We start from the raw sequence: 19,700 nt of genomic DNA, 5'->3' as shown, positions 1-19,700 counted from the left end.
GGAATGATTACGTGACTGATTACGTGACTGATTACGTGACTGATTACGTGACTGATTACGTGACTGATTACGCTTATAAGAAAAAATTTTCCGCCCTCTTTTCCACTACTCTTTTCCACCACCCTTTTCCACCACCCTTTTCCACCACCCTTTTCCACTACCCTTTTCCACTACCCTTTTCCACCACCCTTTTCTACTACTCTCTTCTACCTCTAGGTAGGTAGACGTGATATATTCGTATCGCTAAGAGGTTTATGTATAGAAGGTTATTATAAGTAGTGAATTTATAGTTATAGATATTAGAGATAAGATTAGGTGAGAAAGTCTTGTCCTAATATATACGTACCGGTACGCGACATCTATAGCCAAGATCGTGGCGTATATAGACTACTGCGCGGGCTCGCGTAACCTTCCGAAATAGGATAGAGAGGGCTGCAAATACCAGACAGGGCGGCTGCAAATAGTGGTACTCAACATTTACAGCCAAGATCTTGCTTATGCACGCGCTCGCGTTACCTTCTTATTTGGGGTTGAGTGGACAGCAAATACCGAACAGGGGGCGTACAAATACCGGTACTCCATGCAAACGAGCCCGAGGCCTAGTTAAACTATACACTCGCGAGGGACGAGCCTCTGAAATAAGTGGGGTGTGGCACGGGTACGAATACAACGTAATTACACATTTCCCTGCGTCCTCACCAACGTTCCGGTCTCGGGAGCAGGATCCGTTACAGCCGCCCTGACCCGGCGGTTATGATGATCCGGATCCGACTATGCCGTTGCAACTTGAATATACTGACATATGACAACCAAGAGTGCAGGGCAGGTGATTCGCGAGAACAATTATTACATCAACCTCTAAGGCACTTTGCCTGCCTGTGCAGCCGAATAAATCTTCTCCAACATGCTATCGAGCATATTTATCCTCATCACTCACCGATGCCAGACGCCATCAATCACGTACCTGGCCTAGCTGCCTCGAGTTGTGGGGGTTTTAGTGCGCCTTCTTCGCAAGGCTCTGGTGACCCAAGTCTCGGCGATCGGGCAAGTGCATCTTGTCATCAAGGATCTGTCTAGGAGAAATGCCTTCCCTCCCTCCGAAGGCAGGTAAGGTCGGCGGCCACGATGTTCACTCTATCCATATTGTGCTGGTAATGTGGGCTGGATAGCGCAATGCGTAAGCAGGTATGTACAACGTACATAGTGCGTGGTCTTCTCCCTCGAGTTACACTCCTTCACCCTTCTGACCGCGTCTACAAAGTACCCAAGTCAGTCAGTCGCTCCTGCAGTAGTATCAGGCGCCGTATCCCGATTTCGGAGATGGTAAAAGATCTACCCATCCATACCTAGGTAGTCGATCGCCTGCAGATAAAACAACTCAACGCCACGTAGGTAAGTACCCAAAGTACCTACCCAGCGACTTAAGGTACCTCCTACCTTAGTACGTATCAGGGGCTGAACTGTTGCCGTTCATATCACCAGGAACTCTCGCCACAACTAGGACATTTGCCAGAGACGAACGTCCTTCTGCCCTGATTCGGTCTTTCTTGTCTCATTCGGCCGGCCAACATGGAGCTCAGCCCACATGTCATCAACAGTGTCATCCATCCTACTGCGGCTTTCCTCGCGGATCTAGCCCCAGTCGCAGGCTCATCTGGCTGTACCGGCGATGACGGAACCGCTGCCCCAATTCCGTGGGAGACGTCTCAGCTCAACCCCAAGAACAGAATCAACAGTCTCGCTCCCCTGGAGTCTCCTTTGTGGCGTATTGATGGCTGCACCTCGTTCGGCTCGCAATTCTACGTCATACCTCTTTTCATGCGTCCCACTCCGATGAGGATCGATGTCTTCATTCCCGAACTATCTACACAGACAACTCTGGTGCGAGATCTATTGGAACTAGATCGCGCCTTTCACACCAAGGACAGAGTTCGTCTATCCAGACTTGCCATCTCTATGCACATTCTGCGGAGACTCCAGACTTGGACCAAGTCTTTTTCTGACCCAGAGCGCTACTTGAACAGCCTGCCGTTTGGCTCTCGCATCATCTTCAGGGACCTATCTCTAGACATAGAGCAAATCGAAATCGTCGTCGCACAGACGCATTCCTTGGAGGTCTACCAGTTCTCAGTCCCACAACTCCAGGCTGCCTGGGGCCCAGATACCATCCTGCCGCCCTGCATTGACATCTCCGATGTGCGTATTATCGAGCAGATTCACGACAGTACCTCCCTCGTCAGCATCAACGGGAAGCTGTGGATCCTCAAAGCGCTGACGAGCTTCCCCAAATACCTCTACCACGAACTGAAACTGCTTCTCGCCATGAAACCGCATCCCAACATCATATCGCGACCAGCTCACCTCGTAACTAAACGGATAATATTCGGGTCTAAACGGTCCGTGCTCGGCTTCACGCTCGAGTATCACCACCATGGCACCCTGCGCGATATTGTACCCTTACTCGGCCCCAGCGGCTCATCGACCTTATCGGAGCAATTCAAATGGGCTATTCAGATCACTTCTGCCTTGAGACACTACCGAGAGACAATGGGAACGTTCTATCCGGATCTTCGCCTCGACAACATAGTGCTTTCCGCCACAAGGGATGCGATCATGGTGGACTTTGAGCAGCGCGGCGTCTGGTGCGAGTTTGCCGCACCTGAGGTCAATTGCATTGAATATATCCGTATTCTGGCTACCGCATCTGACGACGACATACCTGCAGGTGTGAAGCAACGTTACGCAGACAGGATGGAGCAGCTCTTGCCGGGGTTTGAACTGTTGCTCGAGAGGCAACAGTACACTAACCCGCCCGGTGGCTACAATGTCTCCTGGCTTTCTCTGAGCCCTCGCGAACAAGAGGCAGCCGAGGTGTACATGCTGGCGAGGGTTCTATGGTGCATCTTCGAGGGCGTGAGCGCGCCCCAGAAAGCCACCATTTGGGTCTCGTACCGCTGGGAATCGCCGTTGCAGTTCCCCGAGTACCGTCGCACACCGCCTCCGGTACAGCGCCTGATCGACCAGTGCACCAAGGGCCGGCGGGCCACGCTGGATTCCAAGATTGTACGGCAGGACAGCAGGCTCGCTCTTCGGGAGAGTCCAGACCCCACGCAGTCGCACCCGGAAGCTGTGCACCGTACGGCGCGAGACTGGTGGAGACACGAGATTTCTTGGGCAGAGGATTACTTGGAAGCTAGGGATCGCATGAAGAAGAGTGGCGAGTGGAACGATAACCCTTACGGCCGCCCTGGCTTGGACGAGGTACTGGAGAGGCTACATGTCATGAAATCCGACTTGGGCATACCCTAAGCTGGTATAGTCTCCGGGGCAGCAGATCAGGGGCACCGACTGCCTCATACTGGTACCATCTGGGGCACCGAATGCCTAGGTACTTACTTTTAAAGAAGCTAACCACGTGTACTTATTGGTCTTTTCCCCCATATTCGTTGAAAGTACAGCGTCGTGAAAGAAGTAAGTGCTATTGGTAGGGGGCACTACTGGTCTAAGGGCTGACGGTGCATCCCTTCCTGTGAGCTGGTGGAGCATGTAATTGTAGAGCACAATAAACCCTCGAAGGAGAGATGTAACATTCCCACCGCTAGACAGGAGAATATACTACCTGGTGCCCATTTTGTGGGTGGGCCGATTGCCATCCCACAATGATCGTCTATGGAACAAACAGAGGCATGGTGCATGAGAACGAGCAAAGGAAATATTGAGGCCGTGTAAAAATCGTGAATAGAAAGCAGAGAAGATAAGGAGAAGGGAAAAGGAGAAGGATGCTCAAGCTTCCTTTCCTAGCCGATAAACAAGACAATGGGTGCTGCATGTGGCAAACCTAGGGGCCAAGATGGAAGAAATGCTCAACTCACTTTACCCGCTTCGACCCTCTGTCGTGCGAACCCTGAGCGTCATAAGGCCCGTGTCTTTTAGAAGCGCCGATGCTGCCACCACTCGCCGGCTTCTTCAATCTCGCAAGTAGCATGTCGAGCTTCTCAGCATAGGCAGCGGGTGCACCGTGGACACCGATCGTTTCTGCGATGACCTCGAGCTCGTGCAGGAACGGGGCAGCGGCGTCGGGAAGCAGAAGTAAGACGCCGAGGACGAAGTCTCCGCCACGGGCATCGCCTATGAGACGGGTGTAGAGGTTCCTCTCCACCTGGGGCCCAGTGCCGAGATAAGATTCGCAGTTACGGTCGACGACGGAGGCGAGGATGCGAACGAGAGCGCGTGCGGCGGATGTACGCTCCCAGGGGGCAAGGGGGCTGTCGCGCCGAAAGATCTTGGCTTTGATGCGAGAGACGACGGCGAGAATGCGGCGCGCCGCCCAGGTAACGTCGCGCGGTCTGTCGGCCGAGGAAGGACGATGGGCGCGGGACGACTCGCTCCGTGAGGCAGAGTACTCATCGAGATGGCGAAGGACACTCTGCACACGGTGCTCGAGCTTCCGGAACGGATCCCTGGCGGGGTCGGATGAGCGGGTGAGAGACAGGAAGTAATGGAAGAAATCGCTGTTGTCGAGAAGCATACGGAATACAGTGCACTCGAGGTCATGCCGCTTGATTAAGTTCGTCCCCAGAGTGGGGCGATCGAATATATCCGGGCGGTATTCCTCTGTGGGGACGGCGGCGACGGAGGCGAGCCGTTCGCGGGCCTCTTGGACCCGGCAAGGGTTAAGTCCATTTGCATGGTCGTCTGAATCCGGGCGGACGAGCTCACAGTGAAGGCCGTCGGCGAGGATATCGAGATGCAAGTCCGTTATGCTAGCGAAGGGGTCGCCGACTTCTGGCGGGTAACCAGCCGGCGTCATGGTAAGGGGGGCACCTGAGTTTTCATCTCCGAGAGTCTGGTCGACAATCTGATCGAGAAGCCATAGGAGGTGCCTGCAGGGGTTTCCACCCTCTTGAGCGCAGGAACACTTGGGATTTGGAAACTTGCTGTCGGGGGCGCCGATGCGAATGCTGCGAGGAACCAGTTCGGTCATTTGAAAGGCATAAACATCATCCTGAAGGCGGCAGTACTGCAAGGTCAATCTGGGAGGGTCCTTGAAGGCTTCCCTAACCCTCGCCTGCAGATCCGCAGACAGGTTCTCGATGTTGTAATATAGCTTGGTCGGCGACTTCACAACGGCAGCGGCGTGTTCTTCGGTTGTGGAGCTGTCGGAATCGCTCTCTGGATCCGAGCTCGACTCGGCAGCTCGGATACCGTGAGACAGCAATCGCGACTGCGATCTAGCTGTCGAGGCCATGCTCATGCTCTCCAACGAAAGCTTACTGAATTTGGCGACGGGGGCAGACATGGGAGTTTCAGGACGAGCAGATTTCCACGTGGGAAGCAGTGGAGAGACGAGGAGGAGAGAGAGAGAGAGAGAGAGAGAGAGAGAGGCGAGCTGGAAGACAGAAAAGAGAGGGGTAAGGGGCGAGTCAACAGTGAAATGATATCGCGTGTCTCTCTGAGAGGGTATGGATGTTGTTGATGTTGGTGATTGATATCTTCTTATATACTCCAACGGACGGTCCAGCAATGAGCATATCCAAGATCGAGGCCCATGGGGAGACCGTCTCGTTGGCGGTTTTTCCCCAGGTTGGAGCAAAGTGCAGTGGAGACACGAGGAGATAGAAGTTGGGTCCTGGTAATGACTGGTTGTTGGCATGACGGGAAAACGACATGAGAGGACCACCCAGACCCTTATCACCGGTTGAATATCGACGGTGAACATCTTGGAGGAAAGACAGTGGCAGGTATTGCATCATGTCGCGCGAGGCTACAGTGTGGCCTCGGAGGCTGTGTCGTCCCGGTAGTTTGGAACGTGGAAGCCTGAACGGACAGGGGTCGGAAGCACGACAAGGGAGTGAGTTCCTGGCCGGAATAGTATGTGAGCGCCTCTCGAACGCAAAATAGCATGGGTGCAGGAAGGGGATAAGAGAAAGGGGGACAAGAGAAAGACACGGCAAAGGGTTTTGTCATAGTCATTCATCGAGATATCTTCAATGGAGAAGACCTCCAAGCATTCATAGGCGATGGTTTGGCTATCGGCTCAGAAAGAAGCGCGTCGAGGACGCAGGCGTACTGGCGTGCTGGCAGCGCAGGCGTACTTTTTACAGAGTACGTTGAGAATAGTTGAGATTTGATAGCACGTCGTTAAACTGCTAGTTCTCTTTATTGGATTCCCAATTACAGTGGGTCTTAGTAAGTAACGAGTAAATAATACCACTAACGCGTACCTACGCGTCTTATTATTTTTAACACCATTAACCCATTAACTTTAAAGATTCGTTAAAAATCAACTATGCCTCTAATTACGCCGCGCGTTAAGCATTCGCCTTATAAACGGACCCTGATTACCTAGGCCTATCGCGATAGGCTTAGTTAAAAGGCGATCGCGATTAAATTTAATATATCCCCCGGGTTAGTATAGGGTATCGCGAACCGCTATTAATAATAGACTTTAGCCCGGTTAAATAAACGCTCCGGCCGCCCCCCGCGATAAAGGTTTATAAAAAAAGACGTATCCTATAGTTAATTACTATTAACCCTTTTGTTCTACCTAGTTAGTTAATTACTAGGTACGCGCTATCTTATTCTAGGTCTACTCTATTAAAATACCTTAAAGAGGAAGGTGTTCTATACCTTCGCGCGCTACGCCGGCCAAAACTAGCTAAATTGCACGCGCGTAGATATGTAGAGTGGTTAATTAAGTACGCCGTAAAGCCCCTATTATAGTAGAACAGGTTATCTTTTTAGATAAAACCATAGTCGCGCGCGGCGAAGGAGAGAGGCAGAAATAGGTTTTCTGCTACTATATAAATTAAGTTTATCGTTATATTATACCTTTACTAATAGTTTTATAAGGAAAGAGACTTTTAAAGGATATAATCTAGCCTCGGGGTAAGCTAACGTGCTATTTATAGATATTCTGGGGTGCTTTTTCGTATTCTTATCGTATATCTTTAGTCCCCCTTCTAGGGGACCTAAATTCAGCGCGCGGCGGCGTTACCGGAGCCGTTATTCGCGATACCCTTAAAGAGCACCTGCCTATGATATACTAGCCGGATAGCGTATTCGTTTAAGATAACGCCTCTACTTATATAGCGCGCGTTATTTAAGATTAGTTACGCCCCTAGGCTAAAGAGAATAGTATTATACTACTAGACTAGCCGCCGTATTCACCTAATCTTAATCCTATTAAAAATCTATAGAAACTACTAAAGGAGAGGATCTGTTTAAAGTATCCGGAGCTCTTAGATATAAAGACTAACGATACATTATATAATCTGCTTTACCGGGCCGTGATCGAAGTGTAGGACGATTTTAAAGACAAGCTTCTAAAGGACTTAATACTATTAATGGAGTACCACTATTTGCAAGCGGCCTGTCTACTATTTATAAGCGTCCTAAACCTAATTAGGAAGGTTACGCGAGCCCGCGTAGTAGTATATATACGCTATGATCTTGGCTGCAGATGTCCCGTACCGGTACGTATAATTATAATAGTCGTTTTGTATAAGACAGGCGTCAATCACTATGACTTATACTTAATGCCCAAGACTATAAAATCGCAGCTATTCTAACCTGTTTTCTATTGTGTCAAAGTACCCTAAAATGTGTTATGTCCTGGAGGTAGAAAAAGTGGTGAAAAAGTGGTGGAGAAGTGGTAGAAAAAGAGGTGGAAAAAGGGGTGAAAAATTTTCACGTATTATTATATAGATAAGGGCTTATTATTCCACATAGATAAGGGCTTATCATTCCATATAGATAAGGTCTTATTATTTCACACAGATAGGGTCTTATTATTAGACAGATAAGCTTATATAACTACTATATTAAAAAAATTTTACCTGCTTTTCCTACCTCTTTTCCCACCTCTTTTCCCACCTCTTTTCCCACCTCTTTTTCCACCTGCTTTCCACCACTTTTTCCATCACGACAGCGTATATTCTTCTTAATTAGAGCTTTATGCACGGAGGTCAAAATAAGCAGTGAATTTATAGTAACGGATATTCGTAATAAGTAAGGGAGAGAAAACCTTGTTATGATTGTATATACGTACCGGTACGGGATATCTGCAGCCAAGATTATAGCGTATACACACTACTACGCGGGCTCGCGTAACCTTCCTAACTAGGTTTAGGACGCTTACAAATAGTAGACAGGCCGCTTGTAAATAGTGGTACTCCTATTAATGCCGTGGAGGCTCGCTGCTTATATCGAGGCTAGGGGATAGTATATAAAGTATTAAAAAGATATAACTAGATATTTCCACTTTACTACTTCTGCTCTATCTATTCTGAATTTCTTATACGCTTTTAAGTACTTTTCGTAAAGTTATATATATTCGAACTTATAGTGTTTTTAACCCGGGTTATATTAGTATATCTAAAAAGTGGGGCTTACTCGTTACTTATCCTAAGTCACTATACTAAGTAAGACGAGATGCTATAGAGGAGGTCTGTCGGAAGGATAAGTATAGGGCAAGCGCTGGAGTATAGGCACGTGACATCCATAGCTTCGCAGGTGTCTATAGTGAGTAAGCAAAAGTGGCGATTAGGCGACCTATATCTAAATATTATTACAAGAACCTTATTTTAACCCTTCGAATATAAATATAAATAACTTTACGGATACTACTTCTAAAATTTCGGAAAAATCAGATTTATAAAGGGGAGTGACCGTATAAAAGGAATATCTAGTTATATCTTTTTAATACTTTATATACTATCCCTTAGCCGCGATATAAGCCTTAACCCTTTATGGTATCGACTTAATTAGAGCCTATAAAAGCTCCTTTTTAAAATCGTTCTATACCTCCTCCGCGGCCCGGCAGAGTAATTTATACGATATTATCGTAGAGCCTATCCGTACTAGACTAGGATTCCGTAAATAGATCCTCTCTTTTAGTATTTTCTATAGGTTTTCGATAGGATTAAGATTAGGCGAATACGGCGGCTAATCCAGGATAGTAACCTTATTCTCTAGACCCCACGGTAATAACTCATTTTAAATAAGGCGCGCTTTATATATAGCAGCGTTATCTTAAACGAATACGCTGCCCGGTTTGTATATCGTAGGAAGCGCTTCTTTAAGCGTGCGCTTAATAACGGCTGCCGTAACGCCTTTACGCGGTGTAGAGGGGTCCCCTTAAAGGGCTATTGATTCGGTGCGTTTATTATACGAAAAGCCGGCCTAGAATATCTACGAATAGCGCGTAGGCTTATTATAAGGCTAAATAATATCCTATTAAAGTCGCTTTCCCTATAAATTTATTAGTAAAGGTATAAACTCTTAATAAAGTTAACTTATAGCACGACAGAAAACCTATTTCTGCCTCTGCCCTTCTCCGCGCGCGACTATGGTTTTATCCGAAAAGATAACCCGTTTCTACTAGTCTAGGGGTTTAGAGGCGTGGCGTACGCACCACTCTAGGCGTATTTACGCGTGCCTTAGGGTCAGGGTTAGTCGGCGTAGCGCGCGGGAGTGCTAGAAGCCCTATAAATAAAGGTATCGTATAATAGTGTGTTTTAAGTATATAAGGCCCAGCCTAATCTTTAAATCAGTAGGTGATATAAAAGGGTTAGTACCGATAGTATATAGGATACGTCTTTTTTTATACGTATTAAGGGCCTAGGGGCGGCTAGACCGTGGTCTTGATTAGGCTGATATTTGGGTTTCGTAGCGGCGCGCGATACTAGATACTGACCCTAGAGATATATCGAATTTGATCCCTACCTCCCTCTGGCTGAGTCTATTAAAATAGGCGTGCGTAATCAGGGTCCGTTTATAAGGGGAATACTCAACGCGCGGCGTAATTAGGGGTATTTTCTGATTTTTAACGAATTTTTGAAGTTAAAGGGTTGATGGTGTTGAAGGAGGAAAACGCGCTGTAACGCGTTAGTGGGGTATTTCTAATCGCCACTTTTGCTTACCCACTGTACCTAGGTACCTACTGTACCGCGGAGGCTGTACCCAAAGCGATATAAAGCCAAGGCCAACGCAGGTCTCTTCTCCTGCGACCAGGCGACCTGTCTCGAGACCTTCTTCCCCTCGAACTTCTCCTCTTGTGTGCTTGTTACTCAATCGCTATATTCACAGCCATAATGCGGCCCGTTTCAGCGGCCAAGTAAATTGATGAGGCCTATCCGACAAATCTAAATCTGCCTTACTTCGAACATCCATCCCACTCTAACCTCGTGCACATCAAATTACCGGCCAACTTCCCTCATGAGTGACCAAATCGACCGCCCATGCTGAGTTTAACCCCTCTCGGGATATGGCTTCGATGATGCGAGTCCGAACAAAGAGAGAATGGCCCCCTTGAGCTCTCGTCTTCGATCCACCATGCTGCGTCACATTTCATGGGCTTCACCCATAGTCCGTCTTGTCTACATACCTCGTTCGGCCTCTGCTTTGTCGATATCCGCAGATGAGACATGATTGCCGACTCCCCCTCGCTAGGGACCCAATCTAGGCGAGGGGAAAGGTGGCAGTGAAACTACTGCTGCCCGGTGGCTTCCCGTTGCTACATACCTGTACTTGTGGTTCGGTTCACTCTGTTCACCAGATTTTATCCTTCGCATCATCATATTCGTACATCCCACAGTCTCCAACTTGACGTTCCCATGCGTACGAAGTATGAAATTGGCGGAAGATGGCCAATTCCTTTCGTTTCTCCCAGCCGGCGGCCTCCCAAACAGCCAACACAGCAACTCTCGCGGTTGTCTTTCCTCGCCCTCATATTTCCCCTCATTCCTGTCTTTTCGCCTTCTCGCCGTGGTCTCTCTCATCCGCTACATTTTGGCTACATTCTTGAATTATGAGTTGGGTCGGCAATTACATTCAATCCAAGTACAATGGCGTCTTTCGCACATGCTACGCGGCGTGACCCAGACGATTGGGAACAGGGGAACAGGCCATCTCAACTCGGCCTGACTCTACTCTTCGCCGGATAGCCCGAAAGCTGACCATGAGGTGACTTATCAGGCAGGTGCCCAAGGCAGACCACGCTCCCATCATGCCCATAGAAAAAGGCAAATACACGACTTCATTCGGACAATCTTACTCCAGCTCTTGGTGGCTAGCTTGGGTGGTTGCTGTGAACACAACTCTCCTTTCCAAAAAAAAAAAAAAAAGAAAAAAAAAAAAGAATGGCAATCGTCCGTTGGAACTTCACAAGCAAATAAACCTAAGCCTCCCTGCACTGGATTCTGCACTCGGTTCTCGACTCGGAACCCAGCGTACGTTCACAGTGGCAGCCGCAGGGTCAAAAGCAGGAAAAGAGAACAGGCAACGACTGATAAAGCGTTCGATCAAATGCAACCAGTAATACATCTAACAATGAAAAAAGGACAATATCCCGATGCTCTGATACCCTGATGCCCTGCTGAAAAACGACCAACGCCCAAACCAAGAAGGAAATACCAAACAAGAATGAAGCCAAGCCAACTGCCTACACTCACTCCCTAAACCTGCCAGTACATCGTAACAAAAGAGGCGACGGGCCAGCCGCTTCGTGGAATGCGCCAGCACCAGGCGCCATGGTTAGACAAGACAAGCATTGGCCTGGACTTTGCGAATGACCCAATAGGGCAGATATATCCCTATCCTTATGGGGTTTTTTTTCCTTGTCTCGCAAGCAAGAAAAGTCAAACCAAGTCGGTGTGGCCTCTCGATAAGTACCAGAAAAGACCGCAAGAAACCAGAAAAAGCTTGTTGAGCAGGTCCATGAAGTGGACAGGCCCTTGGCGAAGGCGAATTCCAGAGGCCATCGGCCGGGCTGTTGGCCGGCCACGAAGCAGATGAATTAAGACTGACCCTCAACCCCCTCCGCGCTGTGAAAGTCCATGTATCCGCAACGCCAATGTACACAGAAGCATTATGGACAAGCCGGTTTTTGTGTGTCGTGATCGTCGTAATCGTAATGCTCAATGAGGAATTGGACACGCCAGAGAACGCTTCGTACAAGCCACAGCGGGTAGTCGTAGTGTACAAGCCAACACGGTGGCGTGGAAGAGACGAGATGCAAGCGCAATCGCCGCTGCTACTCTTTGCTACGGCCATTGCGCACCGGTCTTCCAGGACTTCCCTATAAGCCGCCGGAGACCTTACGCGCCATGGCCGAAGGGGTCGCGTTGCTGACGCTGCCGATCCGTCCACTCGTCTTCCGCACGCCATCCTTGAATCGTAGAGGTGATTCAGCCCCCCTCTTGCTGCCTCGCACTTTGGTGAGCACGCCCGAGGCGCTGCTGGCACGCTCGCGCTCAATGAGGCTCTTCACCCGGACTGGGCTACTGATGTTTTCAGCGTCCTGAGACGCGTCGTCATCCATGTACCTGTGGTAAACAGTGGCGGCGGTCTGGCTATATGATCGCTTCTGGTCGGCGTGATACGTGGACACAGATCCCTTCCCTCGTGCCCGCGTGTGCTGGTGCAACTCCTCGTCGGATTCGGGCACCCCCGACTGCGGAGCGTCGTCATCCTCGTGCACAATAGTCTCCTCCTCCACCGTGCTATACGACGTGGCCCGCTGATACGGATGATGGCGGTCTCCGCGGTTGTTCTTGCGGGGCTGACCAGGTGTCGGAGCCGGGAGGTAGTCTTCCTGAGAGCCAACATTATTGCGCTCGTCATTAACCTCGCTCAGCGGGGAGCGATTGGAAACACTGCGACGGGCCGGGGTCGATGTCTGGCCATTACGGAGGGACGTCTTCTGCATGGCGCGGACCGGTGTGGTGGGGGCAGCGGTAGCGGCGGCCATCTCCTTCCGGAGCTTGCGCTCGACACGCTCCTCCACCCACCACTCTCGAAAAGTGCCTTGGTTCATGTGCAGCCAGTGTTGCTGCGGTCCGACGACCATACCGGGTCGCATGAAACGCATGAAAGCGATCACTTCGTCCGCTGTAAAGCCGTGGCGGTAGATCAGGTATGCGCCGATCAAGCAGCCCGTTCTACCCAGGCCGGCCTTGCAATGGACGGCGATGGACTTTTTCTTGACCACGATCGTTTCGTGGGCCAGTCGGATGAACTTCCGAACAGTGTGCATAGTGGGGCAGGTACCGTCATCAAAGATCATGTCGATGTGCTGGATGCCCAACGACTCGAACCACGAAGGTGAGTAGAGGGGGGAGTTCAAGCGGACAACCAAGCCGATGTTCCTCTCGGAGAAGTGCTTAAGGACATTCTTAAAAGGGGTAGGAAGCCTGGGATGGGCTTCGACTTCGGCCACCGTCTTGGGAAGCGCATCCCACTCCGGGGTTCCTTCGGGGATCTTGGCCGTGGGGGACTGTTCCGGCGAGGCAAAAGCCAGGAAGTGAGGTGAGATCCAGTTGAAGTCGCCGCCGTCGACTCTCTCAAACTTTTCATACTCGTCCAGATCGAAATTATCCAGAGCACAGCAACCCTCGGCCTTGGCCTTGAATACGCCGTAGACAACGTCCTGAACAGTGAGAGTGTAGTCGGCCTGGCTGTAGCCGGCATCCCGGAAGGGCATCAGGGGCGGATCAACTTGCGCCATGGGGGCGAGGGCAAGGTGGGGTGGCCATCCCTGAATCAAAACCATATAGCAGGCAAGAATACAAGCAGCGTTGGCACGGCCTAGCAAGTAAAAGTCTTCGCGTTAGTTCATGTCGTTCCAGATGGACCACTGCGCTACAGGTAAATTTTTTCTTGTTTTGTTTTTGGTTCAACGTACTCCTTGGGTCTGCGCGGCTCCAAAAGACAATAGGCCGGTCTTTGTTCTCTTCGGCGCCGAGAACGTCATGGAAATGCAATGCGAAGCGATAGAGGTGGCCGACGTGAAGAGGACCAAAATCATGGTGAAAGGCATTGTATAGAAGCATGTCATCGACCGTGAAGTAGTAGGGCTGTTGTTTGGGAGTGGCGGCCTTTGAACCATGAGCGGTCCGTTGAGATCGCTTCCTAGGAGATTGTATCGTCTCGGGGTAAGGGAAGATGGTATCGGCTGTCGGAGGATGAATGTAGGCAGCGAGATAAAGCCTGTCTGTCAAGTATGTTAGGACGGAGACCGGAGCGTTGCTATAGAAATACATTGGGAAGAATGGGATCATGGTGTCCCCATGGTTCCCAGGGGAAAACATGTTGCCATTCATTCGAAGACGAGATCAGTGCCTCAAAGAACCAGCGCACAGGTGTGCGCCGATTCATGCAGAAGCTCGACTTCGGTGTGATAACAAACGAGAAGGAAGAGAAAGTCGTACTGGGAATATACTCAACGATCTGACCCAGATTCTGGGCAGAGCTTCGGGAAGAAGGCGCCATTTATTCGGTGCTTGCTGCTTTTCTTGGGTGCTGGCTCAACTTGGAAAGCGTAGCTACGCGCGGCTGGATGCAAGTGGTAGTCTCGACTTGCGACGGCGGTTACAACAACCGAGCTTCGCGAAGGACGGGAGAGCCGACGCAGGAACTATGCAGTACCGTGCGCGAAGGGCAAGCTGGGCGAGGAAGCTTTTGCTGGACGAGGTACGCCGAGCCGGAACAATGCAGTGGATAAGCCAATGTGCTAACAACGACAGCAGAGACTCTACTTTTGCATACTGCAATGAAGGAAAGAATCGGGCAATGGGTGACAGGCCAACGCCGAGGGAAGTAGAGGACGGAAGGACTGCTGATGATGATGATGAAGGGAAGAAGAATGGGGAATGAAGCTATTGCGAAATACTGTAGCGGTGGTCCATAAAGCGGTGCTTTTGTATGACGCTTGATCGGGTGTTGCTGTTGTTGTGAATATGAAAATACACGCAAAATGCGTCTCCTGTGAGACGGGTTTCACCCTGGAACCCCGGTCTGCAAAACATGTAAACCAGACGGAGCCAATGGTGTGTTTCGTTTGTCCCGTCGTCCTAGCAACGCGCATTACTCTCCAGACCAGGTCCCTGCCCAGATACCTAGGTACGTTACTTTGGAGGTACACGTTGTACAATTCACATTGTACTCCCCTGCACAGCCACGTATGTTTACGTCGCCACAGTTTCAACGGCTCTTATCGATTGTTATCGTCTTTATCTCTCCAACCCCACATGGAACAACCCCCCCCCCCCCCCCCCTAAAATGAGTGCTTGACACTTGTTTGGCAATGGCGGGGCACTTTTTGGGTCTACTTCGTACGACATCTTGAAGAACAAGACGGGCACATTGTCTCTCCGCGACATTTATCTTCCTCCTATTTTCCTTATATTGTCTTTTCCACCTACATTTTCTTCCATCGTCTGACGTTGGCTATTTTCTTTCTTATACCTTGTAAACGCACGCCATGACAGCCGAGACTCGGAATCCGAGCCTGGAGGACACGGAATTCCCCTGCTCCATGTACGTGTGAATATTCTATTCCCGCATGAATGGGACAAACGATACCCGATACAAATATGAGTTCCTTGTGATTTCGCTTCCTTCTGAAAACATGCCACCCAGCTAACCTGGCATGCCTTGCTTTTTCTTCCGTTCCCGGCCTATAATAGTGACCTCGAAATTCCCTTCCCAACCGAGCGTCTAGCAGACGCAGCCCACAAGACACTCTCTGTCGACAAGGAGCTTTCCTCGCTTGTCAGGAGATCTTTCTCTCTTAGAAGTCAGCCGCGAGAAGGATCCCACGCCGCCGCCACGATCCTACACGTCCAATACAAAGCAACCACGAATCGCATGCTACGAGTCGCCGTCAATACCTTCATGGAGAGCCTGTCCCTTGTCATCGAGGTCATGGAACACCTGGATGTTGACGTGCTACAACAACGCCAACGGCAAGCGAACACTGTAGCCGGGGAGGGGATAGCCGCCTAGAGTATATATAGTACGGCCAGCAAGAAGCAGGCGGCAAGACGCGGCTAGACGGGCTGAGGTGGTCGTAGTAATGGGGCGGCCGGGATCGGTGAAATATCCCAGGCCTTCGGGACGTTAGGAGCACATCTAGAAACATTCGATACCCTATTCATTCGTCCAGATGGTTCTGGAGAGCCTAATATGCCATGTAGCCCGCCCTGGAAATTCAGTACGACACAAGTCCAGAACCATTTATATCAAAGTGTATCTACGTCCGTGCATATATATATATATATATAGGTAGGCATATAGCTGTCCTAGTCTCGCATTCCATGTATTAAATGCGAACCCCGTCAGTTTCGTCCGAAACCTCGCTCCAGATTCCCGCTCACACATACATCTCCCCTGCTGTACATTTGATGAATGAAAACACAGTGTATCTTTTCAAACCAACCGCCATCGTACCTGCCCGCCATCACCGAACTCCTCGCTCTATTATATCATATGTTGCCGCAGCCACTACCCGGGAGCAATACCAGCCATCTCCTTCACCCCGCCAAGGTTATATCACGAACCACCCAAGGAACGCCATTGAGCCAACGGTACAAAGACACCCGTCAAGAGAGACAAGACGCAAGCTTGCGGCGCTGCTCCCTCTTGTCATGATACCGACCCGTTTTCTCTTTCCTCCAGTCTCTTCTCCGCCTTCTCAGCACGTGCTGTCGCTTCAGCCACCTCTTGCTTGAGCTGCTTGATGTATTCGATAGCCATTTCAACCGTGCTAGCCTTACTATTGGGCACAGCGCCTGGTCTCCCCTCATCTTTCTTTTCCCCGTTCTCACCTTCGCTGTTCTTAGACTCCGTCGCGGCCGACTTGGGCAGCAGTGCTGCGATTTCTTGCAATGCCGAATTGATGCGGTTCCTCCGACCTTGCTCCGCAATTTTATGCGATGTTCGCTTCGATGTCAAGTTGTTGGAAAGCTCCATGGGATACGTCACCCCCGGCACGGTGTTCCCTTCCAGTATATTTTGATAATTGGATTTCGTTGCCAGCAGGCGCGAAGCCGAGTCTTCAGCCGTCAACCCCGGCGTCCCCGGTAACAACGGCTTGATGTGGGGCGATATGCGCGGCAGCAGTGCGGGAGAAACGTGCGAGGAGCTGACGCTGCCCCTTTTCTTGCTGTTCCGCGGTGCCAGCTGGGGTGTCTTCCTCGAGGCTGGTCCGTTGGAGCCCGGGGCGATGTTGGGGCTTTGGTTCGCTGATAAGGTTGTCTGCGGCTTGGTGAAAACGGGGGAGGGCAATGGCTGGAAGGCGGATGCCCGAGTGACTGTGGGTTCCGACGGGGATTGCACTGGCGTCCGATTCGTGTCGAGCGGGGTGAGCCGCATCTTCGCAAAGTTGGCTGATTCGGGAAGTTCGAGGCTCTCAATGTGTTCCGAGACAACCCCTTCCTGTGCGTTGGAAGGAACTGCACCGCCACTGGCACTAGATGACGGCAGTTTCATGAGCGACGCCGGTGTGGCGGGAGACGGCTTGCCCTGGATATGGGAAGGCAAAGCGGCGGATGGAGGCCACTTCGTCCCTGGCGTGTTACCAGGTTTGGGCTGAGATGTGGGCGGAGGAGGTGGCGGCATTTCAGAAAGGGGCTGCATATCAGACAGGGTCTCTGGTGACACCGACGCGTTCTCGCTCTCTTCACTGCTCATGGGGCCCGGAAGGAAGTTCGGTGGGAGCACCTGGTCGATCCCATCCTCTGCCGACTCCTGGAGCTCGGTAAGAACCTGAGAGACCATCTTGGGAGTTGGCACCGTTTTCTTCTTTTGAGGCTTTGAGATGGGCGATTGCCGCACGCTTCCCTTGCCTTTGGCTCGTGATGCATTGTTCTTCCTAGCCTTCTTGGAGAGGTCCACACCTGAGGCAGGGGCCGGGGCCGCAGAAGCTTCCAGATCCATCTCGCCAGGCGAGTTACGATTGGAGACTGAGTTCCGCTGATCGTATGGCGAGCTACCCTCGCTCTGGGCGTGGAGGGCAGGTGATGTAAGAGGGCTGAAATAAGCGCCAGACAGGCCAAAATTGGCGTCCATCTGGAACTGGGGGTCTAGGGGAGTCACTGCGGGAGAGACGAGGGGGGTGAAGGCCATCTAAAGCAGAGCAATTAGCAACGAGTGGAATGACCCAGGGGAGGAAAAGGGATATGGAACAGGAAGTGGAGATTTCTCACATCATGCTGTTCTTTCATGTGCTGATATCGGGTGTCGAAAATGTTTTGCTGGCGTTGGTTCCCAGGATAGAAATGGCTACCATTGGAAGGCATCTCGAGGCTTTGCGGTGTTGGGGGCACTTGAGCTGAGCTCTGTCTTCCATAATAGGCGGCCTGTTGCTGAGCCTGCTGCTCCTGCATCTGGCGCTGCTGCTGTTGGAGAAATTGTATTTGCGCATCGAGTTGGGAAATGGCGTCGTTGGGAGTCGGCGGATGGTGCATCATGTGGGCTGGCATAGAGGGATGCGAAGCAGCCGAAGTCATGGTGATGAGCTGAGACTGAGCGGGCGTGTTGCCGGACCCCGACATGACCATGGGAGTGTCGGTGCTCCCTCCCATGGGTGTGTCAAGCTGTTCGCGGGGATTTTGGGGCATGATGGACGAGGCATGGCCGGGCTGGAAATCCTGAAAGTCAAATTGGAGCGATTCATCCAGGCCGCCCATGTCTCCCATATCGAGAAATTGCGGAAATTCGTCATCATGGGATGCTGGTAGCGGCTGGCCCTGGGTATTCCAGGCGGCAGAGTCCATCATGGCGACAGATCCCAGAGCAGGCCGTTTAGCCCGGGTCGTCTTGTTCTCGCTTCTGCGATTGAGGGTGTTTCGTTCGGGGTGCCCACGCGGTGGATGAGATGTCGGGGAGTAATTATCAAGCTAGATTTCTCAGTTGGCTGTCGAGACGATCGGTGTGGGAAGTGAGCAGATGATGGCGAGTCACGGAATAAAAGTGCTGGTGGCCGTTGGCGAACGTTCAGAGAGGGGAATTCTCAACCCCCACTGCCTCCTCTGAGCGGGGATGGGACAAGAGGCTAGTAATTAATTCGGGTAGAAGTTGGTGGGTTGAGCTGGATTAGATCAACTCGTGGCGCATAATGGTGCGGTTGGTTTCTGCTCACGGGTAAGAAAAGAATAAATTCGTACTGACGCTTGTCTCTTTTGGTTCAGAGGCAATGCCAGTGAGCCTGGGTCCAACCTATCCAACTATGTACAACGGCCGAAGAAGGGTATGAAGTGTAATAGGGGGCGCGGGGGTCGCAGTGGAAATACTCGAACCCTAGTCGAAAATGGACGGCATGGGTAGCACAGACCCGAGAGTAGAAGTATACATATAGGTACATACATACATACGTTGTACCTATGTACTTGATCTCTGTGTGTACCTTATGTACGGCAAAAGCCATGTACAGTAATAAATGCGTGGGTGGTCGGTGGTACTTTCCACAACAAGTACCACGTATGTACAACGTACACTACCTACCTTAGGTACCGAGAGCTTAAAGGGGAATTCCGGGATTCCGGTATGATAGCATCGATTCGGTGACGAACCGGAGACGATACGATAGTAGGTATGTTCCGACATATGTACAACGTAGAAGGGTGGGCCGACCAGAGAACTCACACTATATATACGTTCGAATGTGTGTATAGTATAAAGTAAAGAAATAAATGCCTTTATCTGTCTTTTATGTTAGGTATGTTGGTATACTAGGTACCTATGTACGTTGTATATAGAGAGCGGTTCGGTCGATGTACAATGCCTAGGTACCTACGGGCATAAAATACAACGTACTTACGAAGGCTATATCGGTATGTTTTGTGTATATGGGTCGGTATGCAACGCTATATAGAGCCAGGGAAATACGTTCCGTTTTACTATAATACTACCTAGTACTT

The 19,700-nt window shown here is 50.6% G+C and overlaps 6 protein-coding genes across 6 annotated transcripts; 3 read left to right on the top strand and 3 right to left on the bottom strand.

Annotated features, from left to right (window-relative positions):
- Nucleotides 1-852: 852 nt before the first annotated feature.
- ACRALDRAFT_2135373 (uncharacterized protein) lies at nucleotides 853-3,309 on the top strand (the record flags this gene model as incomplete). The annotated part of the gene is made up of 4 exons (XM_071024093.1): nucleotides 853-1,185; nucleotides 1,270-1,392; nucleotides 1,483-1,784; nucleotides 1,839-3,309. The coding sequence occupies exons 3-4, from the start codon at nucleotides 1,570-1,572 to the stop codon at nucleotides 3,307-3,309; spliced, it is 1,686 nt and encodes a 561-aa protein (XP_070876163.1). The 5' UTR covers nucleotides 853-1,185; nucleotides 1,270-1,392; nucleotides 1,483-1,569.
- A 559-nt stretch (nucleotides 3,310-3,868) lies between these two features.
- ACRALDRAFT_2102267 (uncharacterized protein) lies at nucleotides 3,869-5,248 on the bottom strand (the record flags this gene model as incomplete). The annotated part of the gene is made up of 1 exon (XM_071023096.1): nucleotides 3,869-5,248. The coding sequence occupies one exon, from the start codon at nucleotides 5,246-5,248 to the stop codon at nucleotides 3,869-3,871; it is 1,380 nt and encodes a 459-aa protein (XP_070876162.1).
- A 4,606-nt stretch (nucleotides 5,249-9,854) lies between these two features.
- Nucleotides 9,855-10,977, top strand: ACRALDRAFT_1093097 (uncharacterized protein; the record flags this gene model as incomplete). The annotated part of the gene is made up of 6 exons (XM_071019658.1): nucleotides 9,855-9,880; nucleotides 9,957-10,057; nucleotides 10,090-10,103; nucleotides 10,131-10,222; nucleotides 10,298-10,406; nucleotides 10,453-10,977. 6 exons carry the CDS (start codon nucleotides 9,855-9,857, stop codon nucleotides 10,924-10,926), a joined length of 816 nt encoding a protein of 271 aa, XP_070876161.1. The 3' UTR covers nucleotides 10,927-10,977.
- Nucleotides 10,978-12,079: 1,102 nt separating this feature from the next.
- ACRALDRAFT_2101672 (uncharacterized protein) lies at nucleotides 12,080-14,271 on the bottom strand (the record flags this gene model as incomplete). The annotated part of the gene is made up of 3 exons (XM_071023071.1): nucleotides 12,080-13,587; nucleotides 13,685-13,993; nucleotides 14,211-14,271. The coding sequence occupies 3 exons, from the start codon at nucleotides 14,269-14,271 to the stop codon at nucleotides 12,080-12,082; spliced, it is 1,878 nt and encodes a 625-aa protein (XP_070876160.1).
- Nucleotides 14,272-15,471: 1,200 nt separating this feature from the next.
- On the top strand, nucleotides 15,472-15,786 carry ACRALDRAFT_2102559 (uncharacterized protein; the record flags this gene model as incomplete). The annotated part of the gene is made up of 1 exon (XM_071023108.1): nucleotides 15,472-15,786. A coding segment is annotated over one exon (315 nt), but the record flags the coding sequence as incomplete, so codon positions are not given.
- Nucleotides 15,787-16,425: 639 nt separating this feature from the next.
- On the bottom strand, nucleotides 16,426-18,560 carry ACRALDRAFT_2027028 (uncharacterized protein; the record flags this gene model as incomplete). Its single annotated transcript, XM_071020438.1, has 2 exons — nucleotides 16,426-17,907; nucleotides 17,988-18,560. 2 exons carry the CDS (start codon nucleotides 18,558-18,560, stop codon nucleotides 16,426-16,428), a joined length of 2,055 nt encoding a protein of 684 aa, XP_070876158.1.
- Nucleotides 18,561-19,700: the final 1,140 nt, after the last annotated feature.

This window comes from Sodiomyces alcalophilus (assembly GCF_042370955.1).
Source record: "Sodiomyces alcalophilus JCM 7366 unplaced genomic scaffold ACRALscaffold_3, whole genome shotgun sequence".
NCBI classification, from domain to species: domain Eukaryota; kingdom Fungi; phylum Ascomycota; class Sordariomycetes; order Glomerellales; family Plectosphaerellaceae; genus Sodiomyces; species Sodiomyces alcalophilus.
The sequence above is the reverse complement of the archived record's forward strand: the minus strand, read 5'-3'. Positions and strand labels throughout refer to the sequence as shown.